This window comes from Phacochoerus africanus, chromosome 15 (assembly GCF_016906955.1).
Source record: "Phacochoerus africanus isolate WHEZ1 chromosome 15, ROS_Pafr_v1, whole genome shotgun sequence".
In the NCBI taxonomy this organism is placed as follows: Eukaryota; Metazoa; Chordata; class Mammalia; order Artiodactyla; family Suidae; genus Phacochoerus; species Phacochoerus africanus.
In genome coordinates, this window is record NC_062558.1 from 77,599,157 (window position 1) to 77,621,297 (window position 22,141).

Below are 22,141 nucleotides of genomic sequence, written 5' to 3' on the forward strand. Positions count from 1 at the left end.
GGAGCTGTAGCCACCGGCCTACGCCAGAGCCACAGCAATGCAGGATCAGAGCCGCGTCTGTGACCTACACCACAGCTCACGGCAACACCGGATCATCAACCCACTGAGCAAGGGCAGGGACCGAACCCGCAACCTCATGGTTCCTAGTCGGATTCGTTAACCACTGCGCCACGATGGGAACTCCTACATGTGACAATTTTCTGTGTTCTCAAATAAGAATGTGTAATTTTGAATAAAAATTTTAAGTAATTTATTCCATATCTTTATAAGTTTTCAGTAATAACATAATAGATTTATTGAATGTGAGTTAGAGATGATCTATTAGGTCCTTTTCAACTCTGTATGGAAGAATGACTGAATGAATGAATATACTTTAGTAATATAAGAGGATCAGTGAGAATACTTGCTTTATGTGTTTTGGGTTCCTTTTTTAAATGAACCCCCTTCCCCCAATAAAAAGACACCTTTGGTTGATCAAGTCATCTAAATTATTAAGCTATATTAATATTAAACTATTAATAACTGGTCCAGTTATTAATGCCAGTGACATTTTAATTAATTAACAGTATAGTCTAATAGGGTTGTTTTCAAACAGTCCAGTTTATCAAACAAATCCATTTAGCTAGATGAATGAAAAATTTATACGTTACCTCATACTTTTTCTCTGTGTTTCCTCCTATTCCTTTATTTTGTCTGATCATTTAACTTCACCTAACACAGTGTATGGCATTTTATTTCCAGATGTTAAATCTGAAATTATTGTCAAAGTTTTCAGTTCTTTGTGTAAGTATCTTTTAATGGCAGTGTGTATAGAGTGAGAAATAAGGAAACAGAGGAGTTAGACAGATAGCAACCTAGGAGTAGAAAGTCCAAAACATATTCTTACTCTTTTTTTTGTCTTTTTGCCTTTTCTAGGGCCGCTCCTGTAGCATATGGAGGTTCCTAGGCTAGGGGTCTAATCAGAGCTGTAGCTGCCAGCCTTCAACAGAGCCACAGCAACTTGGGATCCAAGCCACGTTTGCAACCTACACCACAGCTTACGGCAACGCCGGATCCTTAATCCACTGAGCAAGGCCAGGGATCGAACCTGTAACTTCATGGTTCCTAGTTGGATTCATTAACCACTGAGCCACGATGGGAACTCCTTTTTTTTTTTTTTTTTTGCTTTTGTTTGTTTTTGCTTTTTAGGGCTGCATCCATGGCATATGGAGGTTCCCAGGCTAGGGGTTGAATTGGAGCTGTAGCTGCCGGCCTACACCACAGTTCACAGCAATGCTGGGTCCTTAACCCACTGAGTGAGGCCAGGAATTGAACCTGCATCCTCATGGATACCAGTCGGATTCTTCGTTTCCACTGCACCACAATGGGAACAACTTCTTACTCTTTTTTTGTTATTAGGAAATGATGAAGAACGAGGGTTTAAAGCAGTGAATGACTGAATGTGCTGCCCTTAATTGTAAAATCTAAAAGCAGAAGACTTAGGTTCTATTATAAATAGGTCTTGGTGGGAATTCCCTGGTGGCGCAGTGGGTCTAGGATCTGGTGTTGTCACTGCTATGGCTCAGGTTGCTGCTGTGGTGTGGGTTGGATACCTGGCCCCGGAATTTCCACATGCTGTGGGTGCAGCTAAAATAAAATAAAATAAATAGGTCTTGGCTAGTTTTCGTATAGGAAAAAAAATGTGAATTTATGTCCGTTTATATTCTTTTCATTTGCATGTGACATTCTTCTGCTTGGTTCTGCCAGTGAGTTAATTCTCCATGCTCTTCCCCTCAGGGTGAGAATGCTTGCACCAAGCTTGTCCAGGCAGCCCAGATGCTTCAGTCAGACCCTTACTCAGTGCCTGCTCGAGACTATCTGATCGATGGGTCAAGGGGCATCCTCTCTGGCACATCAGACCTGCTCCTCACCTTCGATGAGGCTGAGGTAGGCAATCTGAGGCCATGCAGACCTCTTCCAGACAATAAGCCCTGTCTTAAAGATTATAATGGAGGATTGATGGTTGTTTAGGATGAGAAAATGTTGACTAGCTACCCATCTGAATTACTATGTTTTCTACCTAAATTCTTCACTCAATTGACTGAATACTCTGAAATATATTTTCAGGTTCGTAAAATTATTAGAGTTTGCAAAGGAATTTTGGAATATCTTACAGTGGCAGAAGTGGTGGAAACTATGGAAGATTTGGTCACTTACACAAAGAATCTTGGACCAGGTTAGTCATATCCTTCTTTTTATACTAAAAATTTTTATGGTTTGGCCATGTTTGATCAAGAAGAAAGGGTCGCTCCCCCTACTTTTTTGTGAAAAATGTAGGTGATGATGCATTTGACTTTTGGGTATCTCTATTCTGTCGATGGAGCTGACTCTGTGCTTCTACTGAGGAGACAGCATTGTCTCTGAAAGCTGAATCTGCTTTCTACAAATCCTGGCTCTTTCTAATGAATTAAATTGGACATTGCAAATGCTGCTGGAGAATGTAGGAAATGCTTTTCTGTTACTGCAGTGCTTAAGGCCACCCTGAATCCTGACCTCTTCATTCCGCATTATACAGCATTCCTTCACTGGCTGCCAGCCGGCCTGTAGCTCTCTATGACCTCTTAGCATGCTCATTAGCCTGCCTGCTATTATGATTCATGCCTATGTCCAAGGCCGCATAATACAGTCAGACCTAGAAAAAGAGAAGAGCTTCTGTGGCTAAATCTCTTGATTGTTCCATCATTTGAAAATCAAATATTTAAAATACATGAACACAGATACCAGCTTTTGATGTTACAGATATAGATCACAAACTTGAAGCTCCTTAAAGTATGAATGAAACCAATGACAAGACATATCAGATGTTTAGTCTGTTAGAATTAAAGATCACATGTAATAAAATTCTTTGTCTTATATAAAATGACTTTTAATTAATATTATTATTTGCTTGAGATTCCAGTGCAATCATCCTATAAACTTATGGCAGTTAAGAATTCCTCTGAAGAGTTCCCTTTTGGCTCACTGGGTTAAGAACCTGACTAGTATCTACAAGGATGAGGGTCCCATCCCTGGCCTCATTCAGTGGGTTAAGGATCCAGCATTGCCACAAGCTGCAGCATAGGCTGAGGATGCAGTTTGGATCTGGCATTGGTGTGGTTGTCGTGGAGGCCAGAGGCAGCTCTGATTTGATCCCTAGCCTGGGAACTTCCATATGCTGTAGGTGTGGCCCTTTAAAAAAAAAAAAAAAAATTCCTCTGAAGATCACTGGGAAATGACTTTGGAGCAGTACCCTTTAAACTTTCTCATAGTACTGTGAATAAATTTTATTTCTTTAAATGAATCTCATGCAGAATCCTGGCATATAAAAGGAAAAATGGAGTTTTTTGGGGTGAAGCAGGAGCAGCCCCACCCTTCCCATCTCTCTTTGGGTACCTCTTGACACTCTGTGAAACTACTTTAGAAATTTTAAGAGCAGTTTGAAAATCAAAGCTTTAGAGAGTCACATAGCACCTTTGAATAATATCCAAAGTAAACAAAAAGTAGCTAGCAGGCTGATTCCAAAACACCAGATGCTTTCAAATGCTGTCATCACTATAATTATTTTTATAATATTTTTATTTGTTTCTAATTATAAAAGTAGTACATCCTTATTTTGGGCACATTGGAAAGTATAGAAAATTTTAAATATTAAAACAAAACACATTATTGTAGTTTTTAAGATTTTATTTCAGCCAATAAATTCTCAGTGGCTTGCCTCTTGTTATTGCACTTAGCTTTATTGAACACCACACATTCTGTGTTCTTTACAAATTGAAGGCCTGTAGCAACCCTGCCTCAAGCATATCTATTGGCAGTATTTTTCCAACAGCATTTGTTCACTTCATGTCTCTGTGTCACATTTTGGTAATTCTTGCAATGTTCTAACTTTTTTATTATTATTATATTTATTACGGTTATCTGTCATCACTGATCTTTAATGCTAGTATTGCAAAAAGATTATGATGCAGTAAAGGATTAGATGACGGTTGGCATTTTTTAGCAATAAAGTGTTTTTAATTAAGGTATGTAATTGGTTTTTTTTTTAGACATGGTGCTATTGCACACTTAATAAACTACAGTATAGTGACTTACATGCACTAGGAAACCAAAAAAAATTCATATGACTCACTTTATTGTGATATTCACTTTATTGCAGTGTTTTGGCTCTGAATCCACAATATCTTTGAGGTACACCTGTACTAGGCTCACTTGAGATTCCTACATACATAGGCTCAGTGGCCAGTACACAGCATGAAACCTGACGTGGTAGCCAGGCAAGGTATTTTTTCTCTCACCTTGTGAATTTTTTTTTCAAATATATGTGAGCATATTTATTTCAGCATTTAAAAAATAGTTGTGAATATATTTATGTCAAGTTTGTGAAAATTATATCATGTTTAGCATTTACGTTTAATAAATTATTTTTCCTGAAAAGAATAAAGTCGCATGAAATTAGAACTCTCCTAAAAAATTCTATGTCCTTGATGCTAGAGTTTAGGGATAGTATCTGTTGTTTAAATAAATGGACATTCAGTTTGGACTTTCTTAATAATTCATGATAGACTTAGGCTCAGAAATCCAGACTCTGAATTATTTCACTACTCACTCTGCACAATTTATTCCTTGTGCCTCAGGAATGACTAAGATGGCCAAGATGATTGACGAGAGGCAGCAGGAACTGACTCACCAGGAGCACCGAGTGATGTTGGTGAATTCAATGAACACTGTAAAAGAGCTGTTGCCAGTTCTCATTTCCGGTATTTTCTGTCTGTACTTTTATCTTACAGGGGAAAACAAAACAAAACAAAATGAGACAAAAACAGAAAAGCCAACGTTAATATGTTCTAAACTCTGGTGTTCATTTTCTTTTGCTGTTTAGTTGCATTTCCTTCAGCCTGGATAAATATGCAACTCAAGGGCTAAGAACTGGTATTCATCTTCTCTAATGCTCTCCTCCTCCTGCTCTTTCTTTGAAACTGCCCTCCTATTTGCCTAGTTCTGTTCTCCTAAAGTTCTAACAGGCCCTGTTTCTCCTCTAGAAACTCTAGTTTTGGATGTATGGATTTTGACACCTTATTTCTATTGTGAAGAGGTAGTTAGGGATTTCCTGCTATGGTGCAGTGGGTTAAGTGGCTTGTGTTGCTGTGGAGGCGTGGGTTCAATCCCTGGCCCAGAGCAGTGGGTTAAAGGATTGGTGTTGCCACAGTTGAGGCATAGGTCGCAGCTGGGGCTCAGATTCATTCTCTGCCCTGGGAAGTTCCATATGCTGCAGGAGCAGCTATTAAAAAAAAAAAAGAAAAAAAGACAGGAGCTGGAATGGATATTATAGCTAATTGTATGGTAAAGAAGTGAACCCAAAGCTCCTTCCAGTGTTACTGTTTTTTTCTTTTTTCTTTCTTTCTTTTTTGGCTGTCCCACAGCATATGGAGTTCCTGGGCTAGGCATAAGATCTGAATCATGCAGCAATGCCAGATCCTTTAACTCACTGTGCTAACCCGGTGATCAAACCTGCGTCCTGATGCTGCAGAGACACTACTGATCCTTTTATGCTACAGTGGGAACTCACGCAGTGTAGTATTAATACAGTTTTTCCTAAAGTGTGTGTGTGTGTGTGTGTTTTGTGGCTGTGCCGGAGGCATTTGGAAGTTCCCAGGCCAGGAAAAGCAGTGACCTGAGCCACTGCATTGACAACGCAGGATCCTTAACCTGCTGAGCCACATGGGAACTCCCCTAAAGTATGTTCAACTCCTCTCTACATTGTAGAGCTGGTGGTCTGTACCAACGAGGCCACTTTTCTATTGGGCAGAGCCCAAAAATGCAAACATGGTGGCCACTCTCTCAACCAGCAAAAGCAAGTTGCACTTACTGAATTTCTACTACATACCAGACACTTCAAGGTTTATGTAAGTTATAGGTTAGTCAAGTTGTAGGTTAATTGGTTTAACTTTCAGAGAGCAGCTTTATTCTCAGAATCTTATGAAGCATGTCACTGTGACACCCCCTGTCCCCCAACTACTACCTTCTTGCTTTGTCATTTCAGGTAGTAGCTAAAAAAGGAGACGTGAGTGTAAGAGTTCAGAAAGCCTTTACATGAGCTAGAAAACAAAAATTTCCAAGTAGAGTCTTATACTCTCGTGGAAAATATGTTTTTGAGGCCACATGTTTTGAGAAGAGTCTTTCTCATCTGGGTAACTCATTAAAGTATTGATTAATCTTTGTTTTATAATTTTATTAGTTTATGGGGAGATACTCTCTTCTCCAGTGTTTCATATTATTATTATTATTATTTGGTTCTTCACTTTTGGGGGTTAGAAAGTTCCTGCTATATATTCAGAGAAGTCATGGAAGATGAACTCAATACTTTGGGATCTTCCATTAGGATTGGGGGCAGCGGGATACTTCAGTTATTATTTTACTGACTATTTTTATCTTGTCCTGTTAAGTTTGTATTAGATGGGACCAGTGTTAAGGCTGGGTTGATAATTGATTTAGAAGGATATTGGATATTTTGTGATTGTGAATTATCAGTGAATGCATATGAATTAGTTCCCTGATCATGATATGGTGATGTTTTGTACTTTGAGTTTGCTTTACAATGCAGGTTGCTGATATTGGGACCTTATTGGCAGACTTGTAGTGTTTGTTTTCACATTCTTTTTAAGCCCTTAGAAGCCCAAAATATGTTCAAGGTGTGGAAGGAACATCTTGTGTGAACATTGTAATACAGCAAGGTTAAATTCCAAGCTTAGTTTCTGATCTTTTGTTTATTTTTACAGCTATGAAGATTTTTGTAACAACTAAAAACTCAAAAAACCAAGGAATAGAAGAAGCTTTGAAAAATCGCAATTTTACTGTGGAAAAGATGAGTGCAGAAATTAATGAAATCATTCGTGTGTTACAACTCACTTCTTGGGACGAAGATGCCTGGGCCAGCAAGGTAGGTGTTACAGGGGGAGAAATAAGCAAAATCCCAAATTTACCCTTCCTGGGAGTGTGATTATCTCATATTTTATCTTATAATTGTATGTAGCCTAAGACTACTTCAATACTATGAACGTAATCTTTTCGCTTTTGTTTCATGGGTTACTCGCTGCTTTTGCAAATTTCCGTTGCTTTGAAGTAGAACAAATAAATAGGTTTGTGGGGTGAATCTTGTTTGAAAGCTGAGATGAGTAGCTTTTCCTGGAGGCTGGAGTCTCCTTAATGGGACTGTTGGAGGAATTCTGGTGTGGTGTATACTCCCCTGGGTGGGAGCCCTCCTGTTTTGTGGGTGGTGGTTGCTAGGTGACTAAGATACAGCATATGCCTATGACTGAATTTTATGAAAAACTTCTCCTTAACCAACCTTTTGACCCAGAGAAATCTATAAAGAACACTCTTGGCATTTCTAGGTGTGTCCCTTCATCATCCCATTTTCCTAATGAAAGTTTAACTGAAGAAACAGTTTTCACATTAGTCAATAAGTTTATGGGATCCCCTCACCCTTGGTTTGGAATGTCTTATGGATTCCACAAGGGTTGGTGGATTCCTCCTAGAGCCCAGCAGCAGTTGTTTGTGTCACTGCTGTTCTTGTCTGTTTGTCCCTGTCTAGTGACTGTCTCCGTGAACAGAGACACTTGGGTTTAGACTTCCCTCGTAGGAGCGAAAGATGCAGGCAGTAGGGGGGAAATACAGTCTCCAGCATCCAGGTCCTCCCTGCCCCTCCCAACATCCCCCGCCCCCAACCCAGGATGACCCAAATGTTGTCTCCAGGGCCACCTTGCAGGCTGGTAGCAGACTGCAGATGGGATTTTGTAGTTTGACTTCCTCTAGGTGCCCAGGGGGGCTCTGTTTGTCCTCCAGGACACCTGTAAGGTAAGGTTTGAGCTGGGGCCTGAAATCACCAGCTCGCTCTCCTTTGTTGCCCAGAAAGTGAATCTAAATGTTCAGGAGAAATTAGTCACTTTATCTTAACTTTGAATTTGTTTTCAGAGGCACGAAGTTCTATGACTGTATTTTAAATCCATGTGGTAAAATCACTTAAAGTCTTTTGATACTTTACTTAATTTTGCTTTTGCATATTTGACAACTTTCACTTCCCTGTTATGACTTCTTTATGCATCTTTTTTTTTTTTGTTCTCTTGTTTGTTTTATTCTTTTTTCTCACGTTTAGAAGGTAAGCTTTCTCTTGCCCTCTAGTTTCTTTTTTGCTTAAAAAGAGAAAAAAGCATGTCTGTGAGGTTTTCTTGTGCTGTGTGCCGTGCCTTATTCTGTGTGCCGGTGTGTATCACTGTGCTCGAATATGCGTCAGAATGTGACTTAATATGGGGGCTGTGGGCTGTGCTGGGCAGACTGTTTGGCTCATGTGGAGCTGTTTCTTTGGGGGAAGCAAAAGGAAAGACATTACTGTGGGATATCAGGCTTTCTACTTTTGATGGGTGCCTCCCTCTCTTTGAGCAAGCTGCTGGGAACGGTTTGGCCTGGTCATTCCCACTGACTTCATTGGACAGGCAGATTTCCCCAGGTAGCTGGGTGACTCCTAAGTTACCTGTGGACCCTGCTCTTAGGAGAAGAAACTTCCAGCTGATGCCATCTCTGTATTTGCCTCTCTTACCAATTTCCTTTGCAGGCCCTGGAATTTTGCTTTTGGAGATGCATCTTTGAGGTTTTGAGCCATAATGAAAATGGGTAGGCTAGAGGGTTTGGATGGGGCACCTGTCCTTCACAATAGCCCCAGCCTTCAAAATCAAAAGGAAAAAATAAGGGGCACTTAAAGGTTTTCCTAACTTCAGTCCCCAGCTCACTGCATGTTCTGCTGTTTAAGCTGTGAATCAGCCGTAGTTCTCTATGACCTCGTGTTCCCCTAACCTAATCTCTCTCCTTATTCTCTTTACTTTGCTTCTAGCAGATGAGAAATTGTAAAAAGGAGGAGCAGGCATTCTGACTTTAATGTTTCTCTATTTTTTGAGGGGCAAAATCATCCATCAACTAATAAGTAATTGTTACTGAGCTTTATTTTCTGCACGTGCCAATGAAAGTTGCTTCTTTAAAAACAAAACCAGAAAACTCCATGGTCAGTTGAGATTTTCAGGAGGAAGATTAGGCACTTGGGGGCAGTATACAAAGGAAAAGACCTGGTCCCCACTGTGTACAGTCTTATAGCTGCCCCAGTTTATGCTGACCTGGAAGGAACTAGACTGTTAGGATGCTGCAAAACCATTAGAATGAAAGGAAAGAAATAGAATTAGTCCAGCCAAAAGAAACTTAAGTACATAACGATACAGAATGAGCAAGAAATGGTTATATTTTTAACCTCCCATTGCTTGTGTTATACATTTACCTGATTCAAAAGTCAAAATGCAGTAGAAGGATATACATGACACATCTCACTCTCATCCCCATCCACTCCACCTCCTTTACCATCTCAGAGTGATTGTTTTTATTAGTTGCAAGAATGTTTAGACAAAATTTTACCCTGAAAATGGAAATCGGTAACTAGGCTTTTGGTTATTTTTCAACTTAGTAGATTATGCATCTTTCACTGCCCCCACTGTAAGCAGTGAATTAGTCAGACCTTGTGTCTGTGATTCCTGGGTTCCCAATTCTGTTTAATACATATGGTTTTTTTTTTTTTTTAAACTTTCTCTCACCCCTACCAATAAAGAATTAACTTTGTCTTACCATACTTGTTTCATGCTTCCCCATTGGTGCAGTTTTCTCCTGGAAAGTGATGGTTCCTCTAGAAAAGTGAGGGAAGAAAGTAAGTGGAAACAAATTCTTGGTAAAAATTGCGTCTTGCCAAATAAGTTAAGATTTTAAAGAGGCAATGCAGCAGCTGATTGTTTTACCTACCTTCAAATGGCAAATTTAAAAGTACTTTGACTTTAAACACTCATTTTGTTTTGAAAATAACAATTTTCCCCTCTTTAAATCAACAGTCATCTTATAATGATCACTAAAAATTCCTTTATCATTTTCCCTGGGAACACATTATGAGACAGAAGACTTGGGGAATTAAACACAATTCTGATTTTACCCTTTGTAAATTTAGCAGTCTATATTCAATCTTTTTTTTGGTATTACTTATATCTTTTTTTTTTTTTTGGTCTTTTTAGGGCCGCACCCATGGCATATGGAAGTTCCCAGGCTAGGGGTCGAATCAGAGTTGTAGCCACTGGCCTATGCCACAGCCTCAGCAACGTTAGATCCGAGCTCCATCTGTGACCTATACCACTGCTCACTGCAGTGCCAGATCCTTAACCCCTTGCGAGGCCAGGGATTGAACTTGCGTCCTCATGGATACTAGTTGGATTTGTTTCCACTGAGCCACAACGGGAACTTCCTCAATGCTAAGAATTTTTGAACCATATGTAGGTGTTTCTGTATCTGCACCTTGAGTCATTAGATACTATTTTTCAGAATTTGTTCCTCTAGTGTGTCTCCTCCCTCTGTGAGCCTAGGCTGGTGGTGGGTAAATGTACTGTCTCACACAGATTACTCTGCCAAAGAAGGAAGTATTGGTTAGAACATGTGATCCTATAATACTTGCCACTACTGCAGACCATTGGGATTTAAAGATTGATTTTTATTTCAGTTTTGAAAAAATAAAGTTATGTGAGCTTTTCATGAGTCTTCTAGTATTTTATTATGCAGCATTATATTCTAGGATGTAGTGAATACAGCAGAAAAGATTTATCTCTTGGAGTTTGAGATACATAGTTAATTCATGCATTTATCATATTTTATCCCCCCTGCCGAAAGGAGTGAAGCCCAACATGTTAAAGGAATTGACATTTTCTTCCTGATCCTAGTGATTTTTTAGTTGGTACATCTGATTGTGTGTGGATAGGTGGCACAGACTGGTAGAACTGGGAAGGTACTCTTAGAGATGAGGCACTGATACCTGGGAGGGTAGCATGCCTGAAGATCCAGGACTAAATGACTTTACCTCATTGCTTAAATATAGTTTATAAGATTTTGTTCTATTGCCCAGTCTATTTTTTCCAAAAACATCTTTGTTCAAAGCATGGATTAGGGAGTTCCCATTGTGGCTCAGGGGGTTATGACCAGCATCTATGAGGATCCCTGGCCTCTCTCAGTGGGTTAAGGATCTGGCGTTGCCGTGAGCAGTGGTGTAGGTCACAGATGCGGCTCGGACCCTGTGTTGCTGTGGCTGTGGTGTAGGCTGGCAGCTGCAGCTCTGATTTGACCCCTTTTCCTGGGAACTCTCCCATGCTGCAAGTGTGGCCCTAAAAAGCAAAAAACAAAACAAAAAAACAACAAGCCATCAAACTGAAAAACATGAATTGGGAGGTGGAAAAGTGGTCAGGAATGGAAGGGTGGGAAGGGTAGGGATGGAAGGTGTTAGTGGACAAGGGAGAGTAGGTGAGACAGGGAGTTCGTGGTCCCCGTATTTAAAATTTTCCAGAGCCTGGGATCACAGGAGCTCACTTTTCCTACCACAGTTCCTCTTGATTGTCTGTGGGAGGAACTCAGTGGTTCTCAGTATTATTCAGTGTTCTTTTGGTCTAACTGTATATTAAATTTCAGAAGTGTTTCAATTCCTGGAAAAGCATCTAAAAAGGAGTTCTTTTATGTCATCTTTCTGCCTTATGGTATGTGTGGCAGAGTGCCAAGGCACTGTGGGTTTTTTTTTTTTTTTTTTCATTTAAAACCTGAACTCATTTCCAGTATTAGGGACCCTGCCAACTGTCCCCAAAGCTACATGACTAGTTCTTTTTTACATTTACTCTTTAAAAAAAAGACAACAATAACAACAAAAACAGAGAAGAGATTAGTGAAGACTTTTCTATTTGTGAAATTTGAGATTTTACCAAGAAAAGTACTTAAATGAAGGTGTGCTTTTATTCTTTTCTGTTTCATACCTAGATTGTACTCTGGGTACCTAGACTTACATGACAAGGTTTAACTAAAAGCGGTGTGGTGCATAGTAGGTTGACCACAGAGTTATGATTTTTTTCTTCCTATATAAGTATATCTTAAAACTGCTTCTTAGTCCTAGTTGTTAGTTGAATTTGTTTATACTATATCCAGGGTTAGTATACTTCTTTTGTTGCTTATGACAGAATTCTGTCAATTCCATAATAAATACTGACCTTCAAAAGAAACTTTTCTGGAGTTCCTGTGGTGGCGCAGTGGTTAACGAATCTGACTAGGAACCATGAGGTTGCGGGTTCGGTCCCTGTCCTTGCTCAGTGGGTTAACGATCCAGTGTTGCCGTGAGCTGTGGTGTAGGTTGCAGACGCGGCTCGGATCCAGCGTTGCTGTGGCTCTGGCATAGGCCGATGGCTACAGCTCCGATTCGACCCCTAGCCTGGGAACCTCCATATGCCGCGAAAGCGGCCCAAAGAAATAGCAAAAAGACAAAAAAAAAAAAAAAAAGAAACTTTTCTAAGATTCTTAGGAGACCAAAGTATTTGTTCCCATCAACATTTTTGCTTTTAATAGATATGACATTAAAATTATTGTATTTAAGTGATTATCTATGATTGGCCCTTTTCCAGAAAGAATTTAAGGTGACCCTCTCAGTGACTGTTTCAAATCTCCAAAATTGTCTAAAATTCATTCTATTAAAACCTTTGGTAATTAATTGAAATTTCCAGTTTAAAACTGCAGCTTCATTCCAAGTTTGCCATTGATTCTTTTTAGGAGAAAATGAGCATGTCTTAATTTTATTTTTTGATATTGTCACATCTCCCACTCAGGAGTAAATTATTTACATCCTGAGAATCAGATTCTGTGAAGCATGGTAGGCATGGTTTATCAGGGAGAAAAAAGCAGTGATTTTTGAGGATACTGAATAGAGCAAAACCAGTTTTCTGTTGTGTTTCAAATCATTTTGGGGCAGTGGAGAATAATAAACAGTTGTGTGTGAGGATTCTGAATTTGATCTCTAGAGCTACTTTTCTGGGCAGTATTAACCAAAGCCAAAATTGGCAAAGATTTGCTGATTATTATCGAAAGATAGTAGATGCTTTCGCAATTCTCTTTGGTAAAAGAAATAAAATTCTTGAATTTCATTCAATATAAAATAATGCGGATTGAGTTCAAATTAGGTTTCTAGGACTGAGCTCCTGCTTCTTAATTTATATAATTAAATTACATTTAAATTTGAGGTTCAATGAAGCAATGAAGGAAAACAATGCCTAAAATAGAACCTAACATATAAAATGCTCAAAGCTAGTTTCTTAACTAGAGATTTTAATGCTTAGACACTAAGAAATTTCTGATTTTTGTTTCCCCTTGAACTTAGACTTTTGAAATATAATAAATATATATATTTTTTCACTGAAAATATAGGTGTATTATAGAAATGGTTATTAATAGATTTTTCAAATTAAGTATTTTTACATGGTGATGATTTCTCTACTTCCGAGAGTACATGATACTTCCTAGATGAGAGACCGTGAATTTTTTTTTTTCTACTTTTTATCTAGACGAAGTCCTATAACTTGTATTAGATCTTAGAGGGTAATCTGACTGAGGTTTGGGAACTGCCTGAAACTCTCTTTAAAAAGATACAGATTTGGGGGCCTTGCTAATTTGCAGTTAAGTTCAAGTTGACTTTTGAAGGCAAGGTTTGCTGTACAGATTACTTAGAACAAGATGATGGAGAAGTAAATATTTAAACTATTTGAGGGAGTTCTCTTGTGCTGCAGTGGGTTAAGGATCTAGTGTTGTCACTGTAGCGGCTGGGGTTGCTGCCATTACATCTATTATATCCCTGGCCCAGGAACTTCCACGTGTCACGGGTGTGGCCAAAAAATAAACCATTTGAGAATCAGAGTACTCAAAAAATGCCAGTTGTCTCCTTGTATTAGTTACAAATGGATTTTGAAATAGATCCCCTTACAACTCTGCCTTTTGTTGATAGAGAGCTGTCATAATTCAATATAACCTGATAATAAAAATATTTTATTTCCATTTTTCAGATCTTTAGTTTAGCTCTTTTTAGCTGCTGATATAGCAAAGATAACAATTGGAGAACAGTCTGCATCTGTGTAGACGGGGAAAGAGGGCACCCAAAGCTGAGAGTCCTATAATTTAAATGGGTACTTTTGAAAAGCTGGGGTCAGGCCGCTGAACTTAAGCCTAATTAGGAGTGTTCCATATGCTTATTGGCGCCGTTACTGGGTTTTGTTTGAAGCGAAAGTGGGGCTGGAGTTCCAGTCCTGGCTCAGCAGTAACGAACCCAACTAGTATCCATGAGGACGCTGGTTCAATCCCTGGCCTTGTTCAGTGGGTTAAGGATCCGGCATTGCCGTGAGCTGTGGTATAGGTCACAGACACAGCTTAGATCTGGAGTTGCTGTGGCTGTGGTGTAGGTCAGCAGTTGGAGCTCCGATTCGACCCCTAGCCTGGGAACCTCCACATGCCGTGGGTGCAGCCCTAGTGACCCCGTATGGAAAACTGGTGATACCACATGTTTAAGAACCCAGGTTTGCAGAGATTTAGGGCACTGCCTAGAATTTCAGAGGTTAACTCTACTTTGATGGATGGACTCTATAAGAGCTAGTTCACTAAGCGGAAGGGAGATGGGGTATCTTTCAGGGTGTTAAATAGAGACTTAAGAGGTGGTCAGTTTGTCAGTTGTGAGGATGGGTAGGTACATGGGTATTTGTTACATTGGTCTCATATTTTTCCTTATTTAAACAACTTTATTGAAATATATCCTAAAAGTGATGAGTGTGTTGTTTCGACTTCTTATACTACATAGTCTGGGAGATTTTATGCTAGTTTTATGCTAGTCATTGTGAATCCTGGTTGTGAACAGTCAGTTGAGACACACTTATTTTTTTCCTGCCCCTTCTTCCAGGTTAGGGATGGGAAGGGAACTAAGGATGAGGAGTGGTAGGGAAGGCCAGAGAAACACTTCCTTCTTGTATTACATTTCCTGGTTTATTTATAGAATTAAAACTAAATTGCTAGATTAAAATTTTCACTTTTCTCCCAACCAGTAATTCAGGATTTTCAGATTAATTAAACGTAGCGAAACATCATCCAGTGTGTGTGTATTTCAAAACAAGATGTAAAAGAACTGTGATTTGTGGCACCACATGCTAATGAGGGCTTTGGCAGGGCTGTGAAAGATGAATGTTGACTAGTGGAAAGGCTGATAATGAGGCATGTGACAACAGGGCTTTTTCTGCTGAAGACATTAAACATCTTTTGGCTTGAGCAGTTTTACCACTTTTCACAGTTTAGCAATAGAGAGACCGGGAAACAGAATAGAATTAACTGAAGATTTGCATGGAAGATGCTGCATTTTGATAGAAATAAGCATTATGGTGTGATGAGAACATTTTTAAGGCTGTTGTAGGACTTCCTTAGCTCTTGTATGTTAGTGGTGTAACTTCCTATCTGTCTTACTTTGTATCATGGTGTCTCAATTTTTGCGAAGAAAATAATTGAGATTTTTTTTTCTTTGAAAGGACACTGAAGCCATGAAGAGAGCCTTGGCTTCCATAGACTCCAAACTGAACCAGGCCAAAGGTTGGCTTCGTGACCCCACTGCCTCCCCAGGTAACCCTCTGGTTCTACTTGTCTGATAGAATAAAAAGCTAAAAATCAGGCAAACAAAAGGAAAAAAAAAAAAAAGAAAGAAAGAAGTCATTCCATAATCTCATAATCCTAAAGTAACTTTTGCAACATTTAGGGGCATACTTCATTCTCTGGTATTTTTGACTAATTGAAGCATTACTGGTTCTTAAAAGGATGAAGGGCATAGACTAATTACCTCTCATCATGGAGGAATAAACAAAAGTGAACTGGGCATTCTTTGCCAAATTATTGGTTCACCTCTTCCCTGAATCAGAAAGGTAATTATTTTGAGTAAAAGCTCTTCTGGTTTCCATTGGGCAGATTTCCATTTACATCAGTAAAGTACTTAATTAGCAGATTAAGTGATGATGCTAATAAAAATTGGGGAAACAGAGTTGACTTAAATAAAGACCCAAGTAGGTTATTGAACTAGGCTTGATGGGTTTGCTGATATAATATTTATTCAGTTTTAGATTAATATCTGAATGAATGGGGAAAGTCTAATGGAATTTGGAGGTGTTCAAGTACTATTAATTGTTAGCATCTACTTTTATCATCCCATGCTTACCATAGGCTGCTTCTTATCTCCAGATGAGTATGGTTCCAAAGATCTTTTTCAGCAGTCTCTGTGGTTTGAAACCTCACCCTCTGGTTGTAAGGGCACTGCTTGGCTGTTAGCTATCAGATGTATTGCCTTCTATTCACTTGTCATTTAACATCATGCCTTCCTTCATGAGTGAAATGACTTGTAAAGTCTTCTCTGTAAATAATTAATGGATGATCAACAATGTAGATATTGAATATCTCTTTATTTTAGGTGATGCTGGTGAGCAGGCCATCAGGCAGATCTTAGATGAAGCTGGAAAAGTCGGTGAACTCTGTGCAGGCAAAGAACGCAGGGAGATCCTGGGAACCTGCAAAATGCTAGGGCAGATGACTGATCAAGTGGCTGACCTCCGAGCCAGGTAAAGTTCCTCTGCCTTTGCCAGAGCAGTAATGGGAACAGATAAGATCTCACTCGTGATTCAGAAAGCAAGGTTCTGTGAATTTTACCGAGTTCTCTTTGGCTAATGGATAATGTATCTATGGTATTCTACTAGTTCTTTTGAGATTTGAAGTGAATTTTTCCTTTGCTGAACTTTTAAAATGTGCAGATGCCTTGTAGGAAAGTCAAAACTGAAATAGAAATTTGTGTTTTCAGTTTCTGGCCATAGGCTGATAAAAATAAAGTGCAGTGGATAGATACTTTTTATGAGGGATGGGTGGGGAAAAGAATCAAAATTATTTTACGTGCCATTTTTAAAATCAGTTAAATAGTTTATGTTGGTCATTTTTAGGCTTTTTTGAGTTTCTGTTACATCATTAAGTCATTTGGTTTGTAATTCTTTTACCTATCTTACCCACTTCAAATCTTGGCTTTTAGAATATACTCCCTACCCCCCATAAACTAAATATTTTAAGAAAACTCAGTATATAGAGTTCCCTCATGGTTCAGTGGGTTAAGGATCTGGCATTATCACTATTGTAGCTCTGGTTACAGCTGTTGCTCGGGTTCGATCCTTGGCCCAGGAACTTCCACATGCTGCGGGTGCAGCCAAAACAACAAACAAACAAAAAACTCAGTATAGTATAGCTTTGTTTGGAACTCAAGCATATAGTTGATGAAGCTCTGAAAGATCCTCAGGAATTTTATAGCACGGACATTGAGAAAATTGAGATATGATGACCCACTAGTATAGATGAAGTTTAATTTTGCTTTGAAAATGTCCTGAATCATCTTGGGATAATTGCCATACAGGGTCTCCCTACAAATTAAGGCTGCAGAAACACTCTATGACATGTTGCACACCATTATTTCCAGCCTCAAATGTATTCACATAATGGACCTAAGAATACAGTTCTTAAAGTCGTGGTTCTTAATCTTTTTTGGACCCAGGTTGCTTTTATAATCTGATGAAAGCCATTAATCTCTGCCTAGAAAGATGCCCATTAAACATGCCCATGCACTATTAAGGTTAATTTCCAGAGGTTCATGGACTCACTGTAGCCCTGGAAGCTCCGTGGGCTTCAGGTTAAGAGTCTCTACCTTGAAGGGGAGAAGGAACAGTGTAAATAAAAATAAATGTGATCTCATTGAGCTCAGTAGGCCCTTTCTCCTGCTGTGAAGCAGTCTCCCCTGTCATGAGCATGACAGGAACTTTACAGAAAGGACAAAAGGAAGTTCTGTTTCCATTCGGAAAAATGCCAGTGCAGTTTGACAAGATTCTTGGCTCTTCTGATTTCTCACTGCCGGCTCTTTTGTCTGCAGCCTTTTCACAGTGTGGTGGAGTTTTCAGTTGGAGTTCTCAAATACACAGTTGTATATATTTAGAGGAAGATGAATTTGAGCAAGAGAATGAGGTAGTTTCTCTACAGGATTGATCATAAATCTGTAAAAGAGAAAAGGCGGGAACAGTGAGGAGCTGCAATGGGTCTGCTTCACCCTGGAGGGGCCTTTCACAGTGAAAGGTTACAAAGCTCCGTTGCCCTTTCTTAAATATGCCTAGCTTTCTAATATTTTAGTGGCTGAAACTCCACAGGTAACAATTTCCTCTTTGATATTCTTCTATTCAGGGTTTCTAGAGTCGTAAATAATATGTTTTACCCTCCAAGGGACTCAATAAACTTATTGTTTCCAATGAAAATTATGTAGTCCATAAATATTTTTACTTTTTCCAAGTTGGACTTGTTTACCAAAAAGGTTCCTCATCATGAATTACTAGATTCGAAGGAAAAAAACAAGTTTAATCATAAAAAGTGTATTTCCCAAACGTCTTAGATTCCTCTGCCATTTAAAAGGAGTTCCCTTGGAGTTCTGTTGTGGCTCAGTGGTAATGAACCCAGCTAGTTTCCATGAAGATGAGGGTTTGATCCCTGGCCTTGCTCAGTGGGTTAAGGATCTGCTGTTGGCATGAGCTGTGACACGGCTTGGATCTGGCATTGCTGTGGCTATGGCATATGTAGGCAGGCGGCTACAGCTCTGATTCACCCTTAGCCCGGGAACTTCCATATGTGGTCCTAAAAAGACAAAAATAAATAAATGAGTTTCTTCTGTGGCACAGTGGGTTAAGTATCTGACCGCAGTGGCTTGGGTCACTGCAGAGGCATGGGTTCACTCCCTGGCCTGGCGCAGTGGATTAAAGGATTTGGTGTCACTGCAGCTGTGGCATAGTTTGCAGCTGTGGCTTGTATTCAGTCCCTCGCCCTGGAACTTCCATATGCCACAGGTGTGGCCATTAAAATAAAAGGGCGGTGTCAAGTACAAGTCAAAGGAATGTATATATCTTTTACATACCTGGCAATAAATACTAAAGCATTTACTACCTCAAGTATAGGAATGGATGAAAAACATATATAAATTAAAAAGAAGATAGACAGATGAATGACAAATCCATACTATTATTAAAGGAAGCAAAGATGTTTTGGAGTTTGCCCTAAAATCAGAAGCGCAGGTTAGGATGGTCAGCCATATCATGTGGCCAAAAGATAAAGTTGCCACCCTGTCATTGACTTTAGCAGGCTGGATTAAAAAATATGAGTATAAAAAGACGGCAAATCTTACTTTGTTATGACTTGGGAAGTCTCTAATACAGGGAAAACAAATTTCACATTATTTTTTTGTAGTGATAGCTTACCACTTCTGAGAGAGGAAAATAGTGAAATTAGTTCTTTAGGAACTTGATGGAAAAGAATGGTTTCTTGTCACTGTTTGCCCTTTTTTTCCCTTGGTAACAACTGGCTTTGTTATTTAAAGATTGCATAGGAGTGGAAGGTAGCTATCTAAGATGACCATTAGGTTATGATGATAACAATTCAGTAATAACAGTAGTTACATATATGTATTGCTTTATTGCCAAAGTGTTTTCAAATATATCTTTTTGCTTCAAGCCACTCTGTTTGATGAGCAGGGCAAGTGTTATCTACTCATTGTTCATTTTGTAAATTAGAAAACCGGAGCCCAAGGAAGTTAAATATTGTAAACAAGGTTCCATGAGTACTAGGAATGGGGATTTGAACACAGATCTGCTTGGCGTGCTTTCAGTAACACTGTGCATGCTGCTTTCTGAAACATTTTCAATATATACATGCCCATAAGTAAGATAATCTAATGGGCTGTTTATTTCTTTATTATTACTATTAATTAATTAATTATTTTTTTGTCTTTTTGCCTTTTCTAGGGCCGCTCCCGCGGTATATGGAGGTTCCCAGGCTAGGGGTTGAATCGGAGCTGTAGCCGCCAGCCTACGCCAGAGCAACAGCAACATAGGATTGAGCCACGTCTGCAACCTACACCACAGCTCACGGCAACGCCAGATCCTTAACCCACTGAGCAAGGCCAGGGATTGAACCTGCAACCTCATGGTTCCTAGTCAGATTTGTTAACCACTGAGCCACGACGGGAACTCCGTGGGCTGTTTATTTCTAAAGCACATATTACTATGGTAACAAAACCTTCCATAGAAGTAACATCACAAGCAAATTTTCTCCCTCAGGAGAATCATTGTCAACATTTGCAGTTCTGGTCTTTAAAGTGGTGATGCAGTTCCTTCAAGCTACTGTGTATTTCTTAAAGCAAAGCAGAAATTGGATGCTTAGGGTGTTGTGTTTTGTTTCACTTTGTGTTTTCTTATGCTATCCCAGATTTAGTGGTGGAAAGGAAAAGGAAAGGCATGTTAACAAAACGATATAGATTGTGTTTTTAGTGATATTTTGCTATTAAGAATTGGAGAGAGTACAATGACAGCATCTGTCTGTTTGAGTAGAGGACAAGGAGCCTCACCGGTGGCCATGCAGAAAGCCCAGCAGGTGTCTCAGGGTCTGGATGTGCTCACAGCTAAAGTGGAAAATGCAGCCCGCAAGCTGGAAGCCATGACCAACTCAAAGCAGAGCATTGCGAAGAAGATCGATGCTGCTCAGGTAGCAGTGATGATTTTCAGGAGGGGTGGGAAATCAGAGAGAAAGGGAAATGTTCCATAAATATCCTATATCCCTCCCTCCCTCTCTCTCTAATTTACTGTGGGTGGATAATGAGTGTTTTTAAGTGACGACTGATCCCCAGCAGTTGCCAATGTTAACACATTGCCTACCACCGCAGATTAAAGACTAATGTTTATATTTTAAAATAGAGATCTTGATTTTGAATACTTCAATTAGTTAAAAGTAAGCATGCTGAGCACTAAGAGAATCCTACTTCCTGATGGAAATTACGGTAAACTTGTTCTTTGTCTCAGAAATCACAACTATACTTGGTCATAGCAATGTTAAGGGTTAAAGTTTTCTGATCCTACTCTACTGCAAAGTGATTTTCAAGCATTTCATGAAGAAACACATATGTTTGAGAAACCGAAGAATTAATAAGGTGTGATTAGTTCAAAGATAAGATAAAGCTTGTGAAGGTACTTTGTCCTAATGGTAAAGGAAAAAAAATCATTTTTTTTAAGAGAAAAAAAACCCCGTTTTTGAAAAGATGAAGGATTGAGTTCCCTAGTGGCCTAGCAGTTAAAAGATCTGATGTCACTGCTGTGGCTTGGTCACTGCTGTGTTTCAGGGTCAGTCTTTGGCCCGGGAACTTCTACATACTGTAGGCGTGGCTAAAAAAAAAAAAAAGATGAAGAATTGATTTGTTCTTACCTGAGCAAGAGCCAGTGTAAAATAATAAGGATCAGCATTATAAAAACAGTTGCTGGTATGCCTTATGATAACTTTTGAATATTTCTGATGGCCTTGCTAATAAGTTTAATTGGTTCGTGAATAGATGGCAGTGTGCTGCTTTTCCTATGTGTGTTTTCTATGTGTGTAGAATTGGCTCGCAGATCCAAATGGTGGACCAGAAGGAGAAGAACAGATTCGAGGGGCCTTGGCTGAAGCTCGGAAAATAGCAGAATTATGTGATGATCCTAAAGAGAGAGATGACATTCTGCGTTCTCTTGGAGAAATATCTGCTCTGACTTCTAAATTAGCAGATCTACGAAGACAGTATGTATTTAATCAGTTAAATTGTCCATTAATCTTTCTGTTTTTTCCCCTAAGTGCATACGTAGTTAAATTTTATAGGTTAAATACACATACGATGCTCTTCCACTGTATTTTATTGATTCTGAATGACAGGGTAAAGGCAGATAGTTGTTTTTGTTTTTTGTTTTGTTTTTTCTTTTTTGGGGGGAGCTGCACCTGCAGCATGTGGAGTTCCCAGGCCAGGGATCCAACCTGTGCCACAGCAGTGACCCAACTGCTGCAATGACAACACTGGATCCTTAACCTGCTAAGCCACGAAGGAACTCCAAGGCGGATAGTTTTAAATTAATAAATATAAGAAACTAAGAACTACTCTTTTTGAGATCTATTTTTGAAGTTTCAGGATAGGACTCTCTGCTATACCATGTTTGTGACATATCTGTTTCCCAGGCATATGAGGAAAATAACTTTTGGGGCAAGCTATGGAAAGTGGCGAGTGGTGGGGGATAGGAGGTGAAAGGGAGGAGGCATAAGAAGATACTTTCTTCCTTCCCCAGCAATGTTATTTCTTATGTAGCAATTATGAAAC

At 39.3% G+C, this 22,141-nt stretch overlaps 1 protein-coding gene across 4 annotated transcripts in view; it reads left to right on the top strand.

The window, feature by feature from the left end:
* Positions 1-22,141, top strand: part of VCL (vinculin) — a 113,669-nt gene that overhangs the window by 63,711 nt on the left and 27,817 nt on the right. For 2 of the 4 annotated variants that reach the window (XM_047760464.1, XM_047760466.1), the window contains exons 3-10: positions 1,777-1,926; positions 2,107-2,215; positions 4,653-4,775; positions 6,795-6,955; positions 15,447-15,540; positions 16,376-16,523; positions 20,361-20,514; positions 21,398-21,573. In XM_047760464.1, coding sequence (XP_047616420.1) covers positions 1,816-1,926; positions 2,107-2,215; positions 4,653-4,775; positions 6,795-6,955; positions 15,447-15,540; positions 16,376-16,523; positions 20,361-20,514; positions 21,398-21,573 — 1,076 coding nt within the window. In that variant the 5' untranslated portion in view covers positions 1,777-1,815. The remainder of the gene's footprint in view (positions 1-1,776; positions 1,927-2,106; positions 2,216-4,652; positions 4,776-6,794; positions 6,956-15,446; positions 15,541-16,375; positions 16,524-20,360; positions 20,515-21,397; positions 21,574-22,141) is intronic. The other 2 variants (XM_047760465.1, XM_047760467.1) reach the window with 1 other exon arrangement.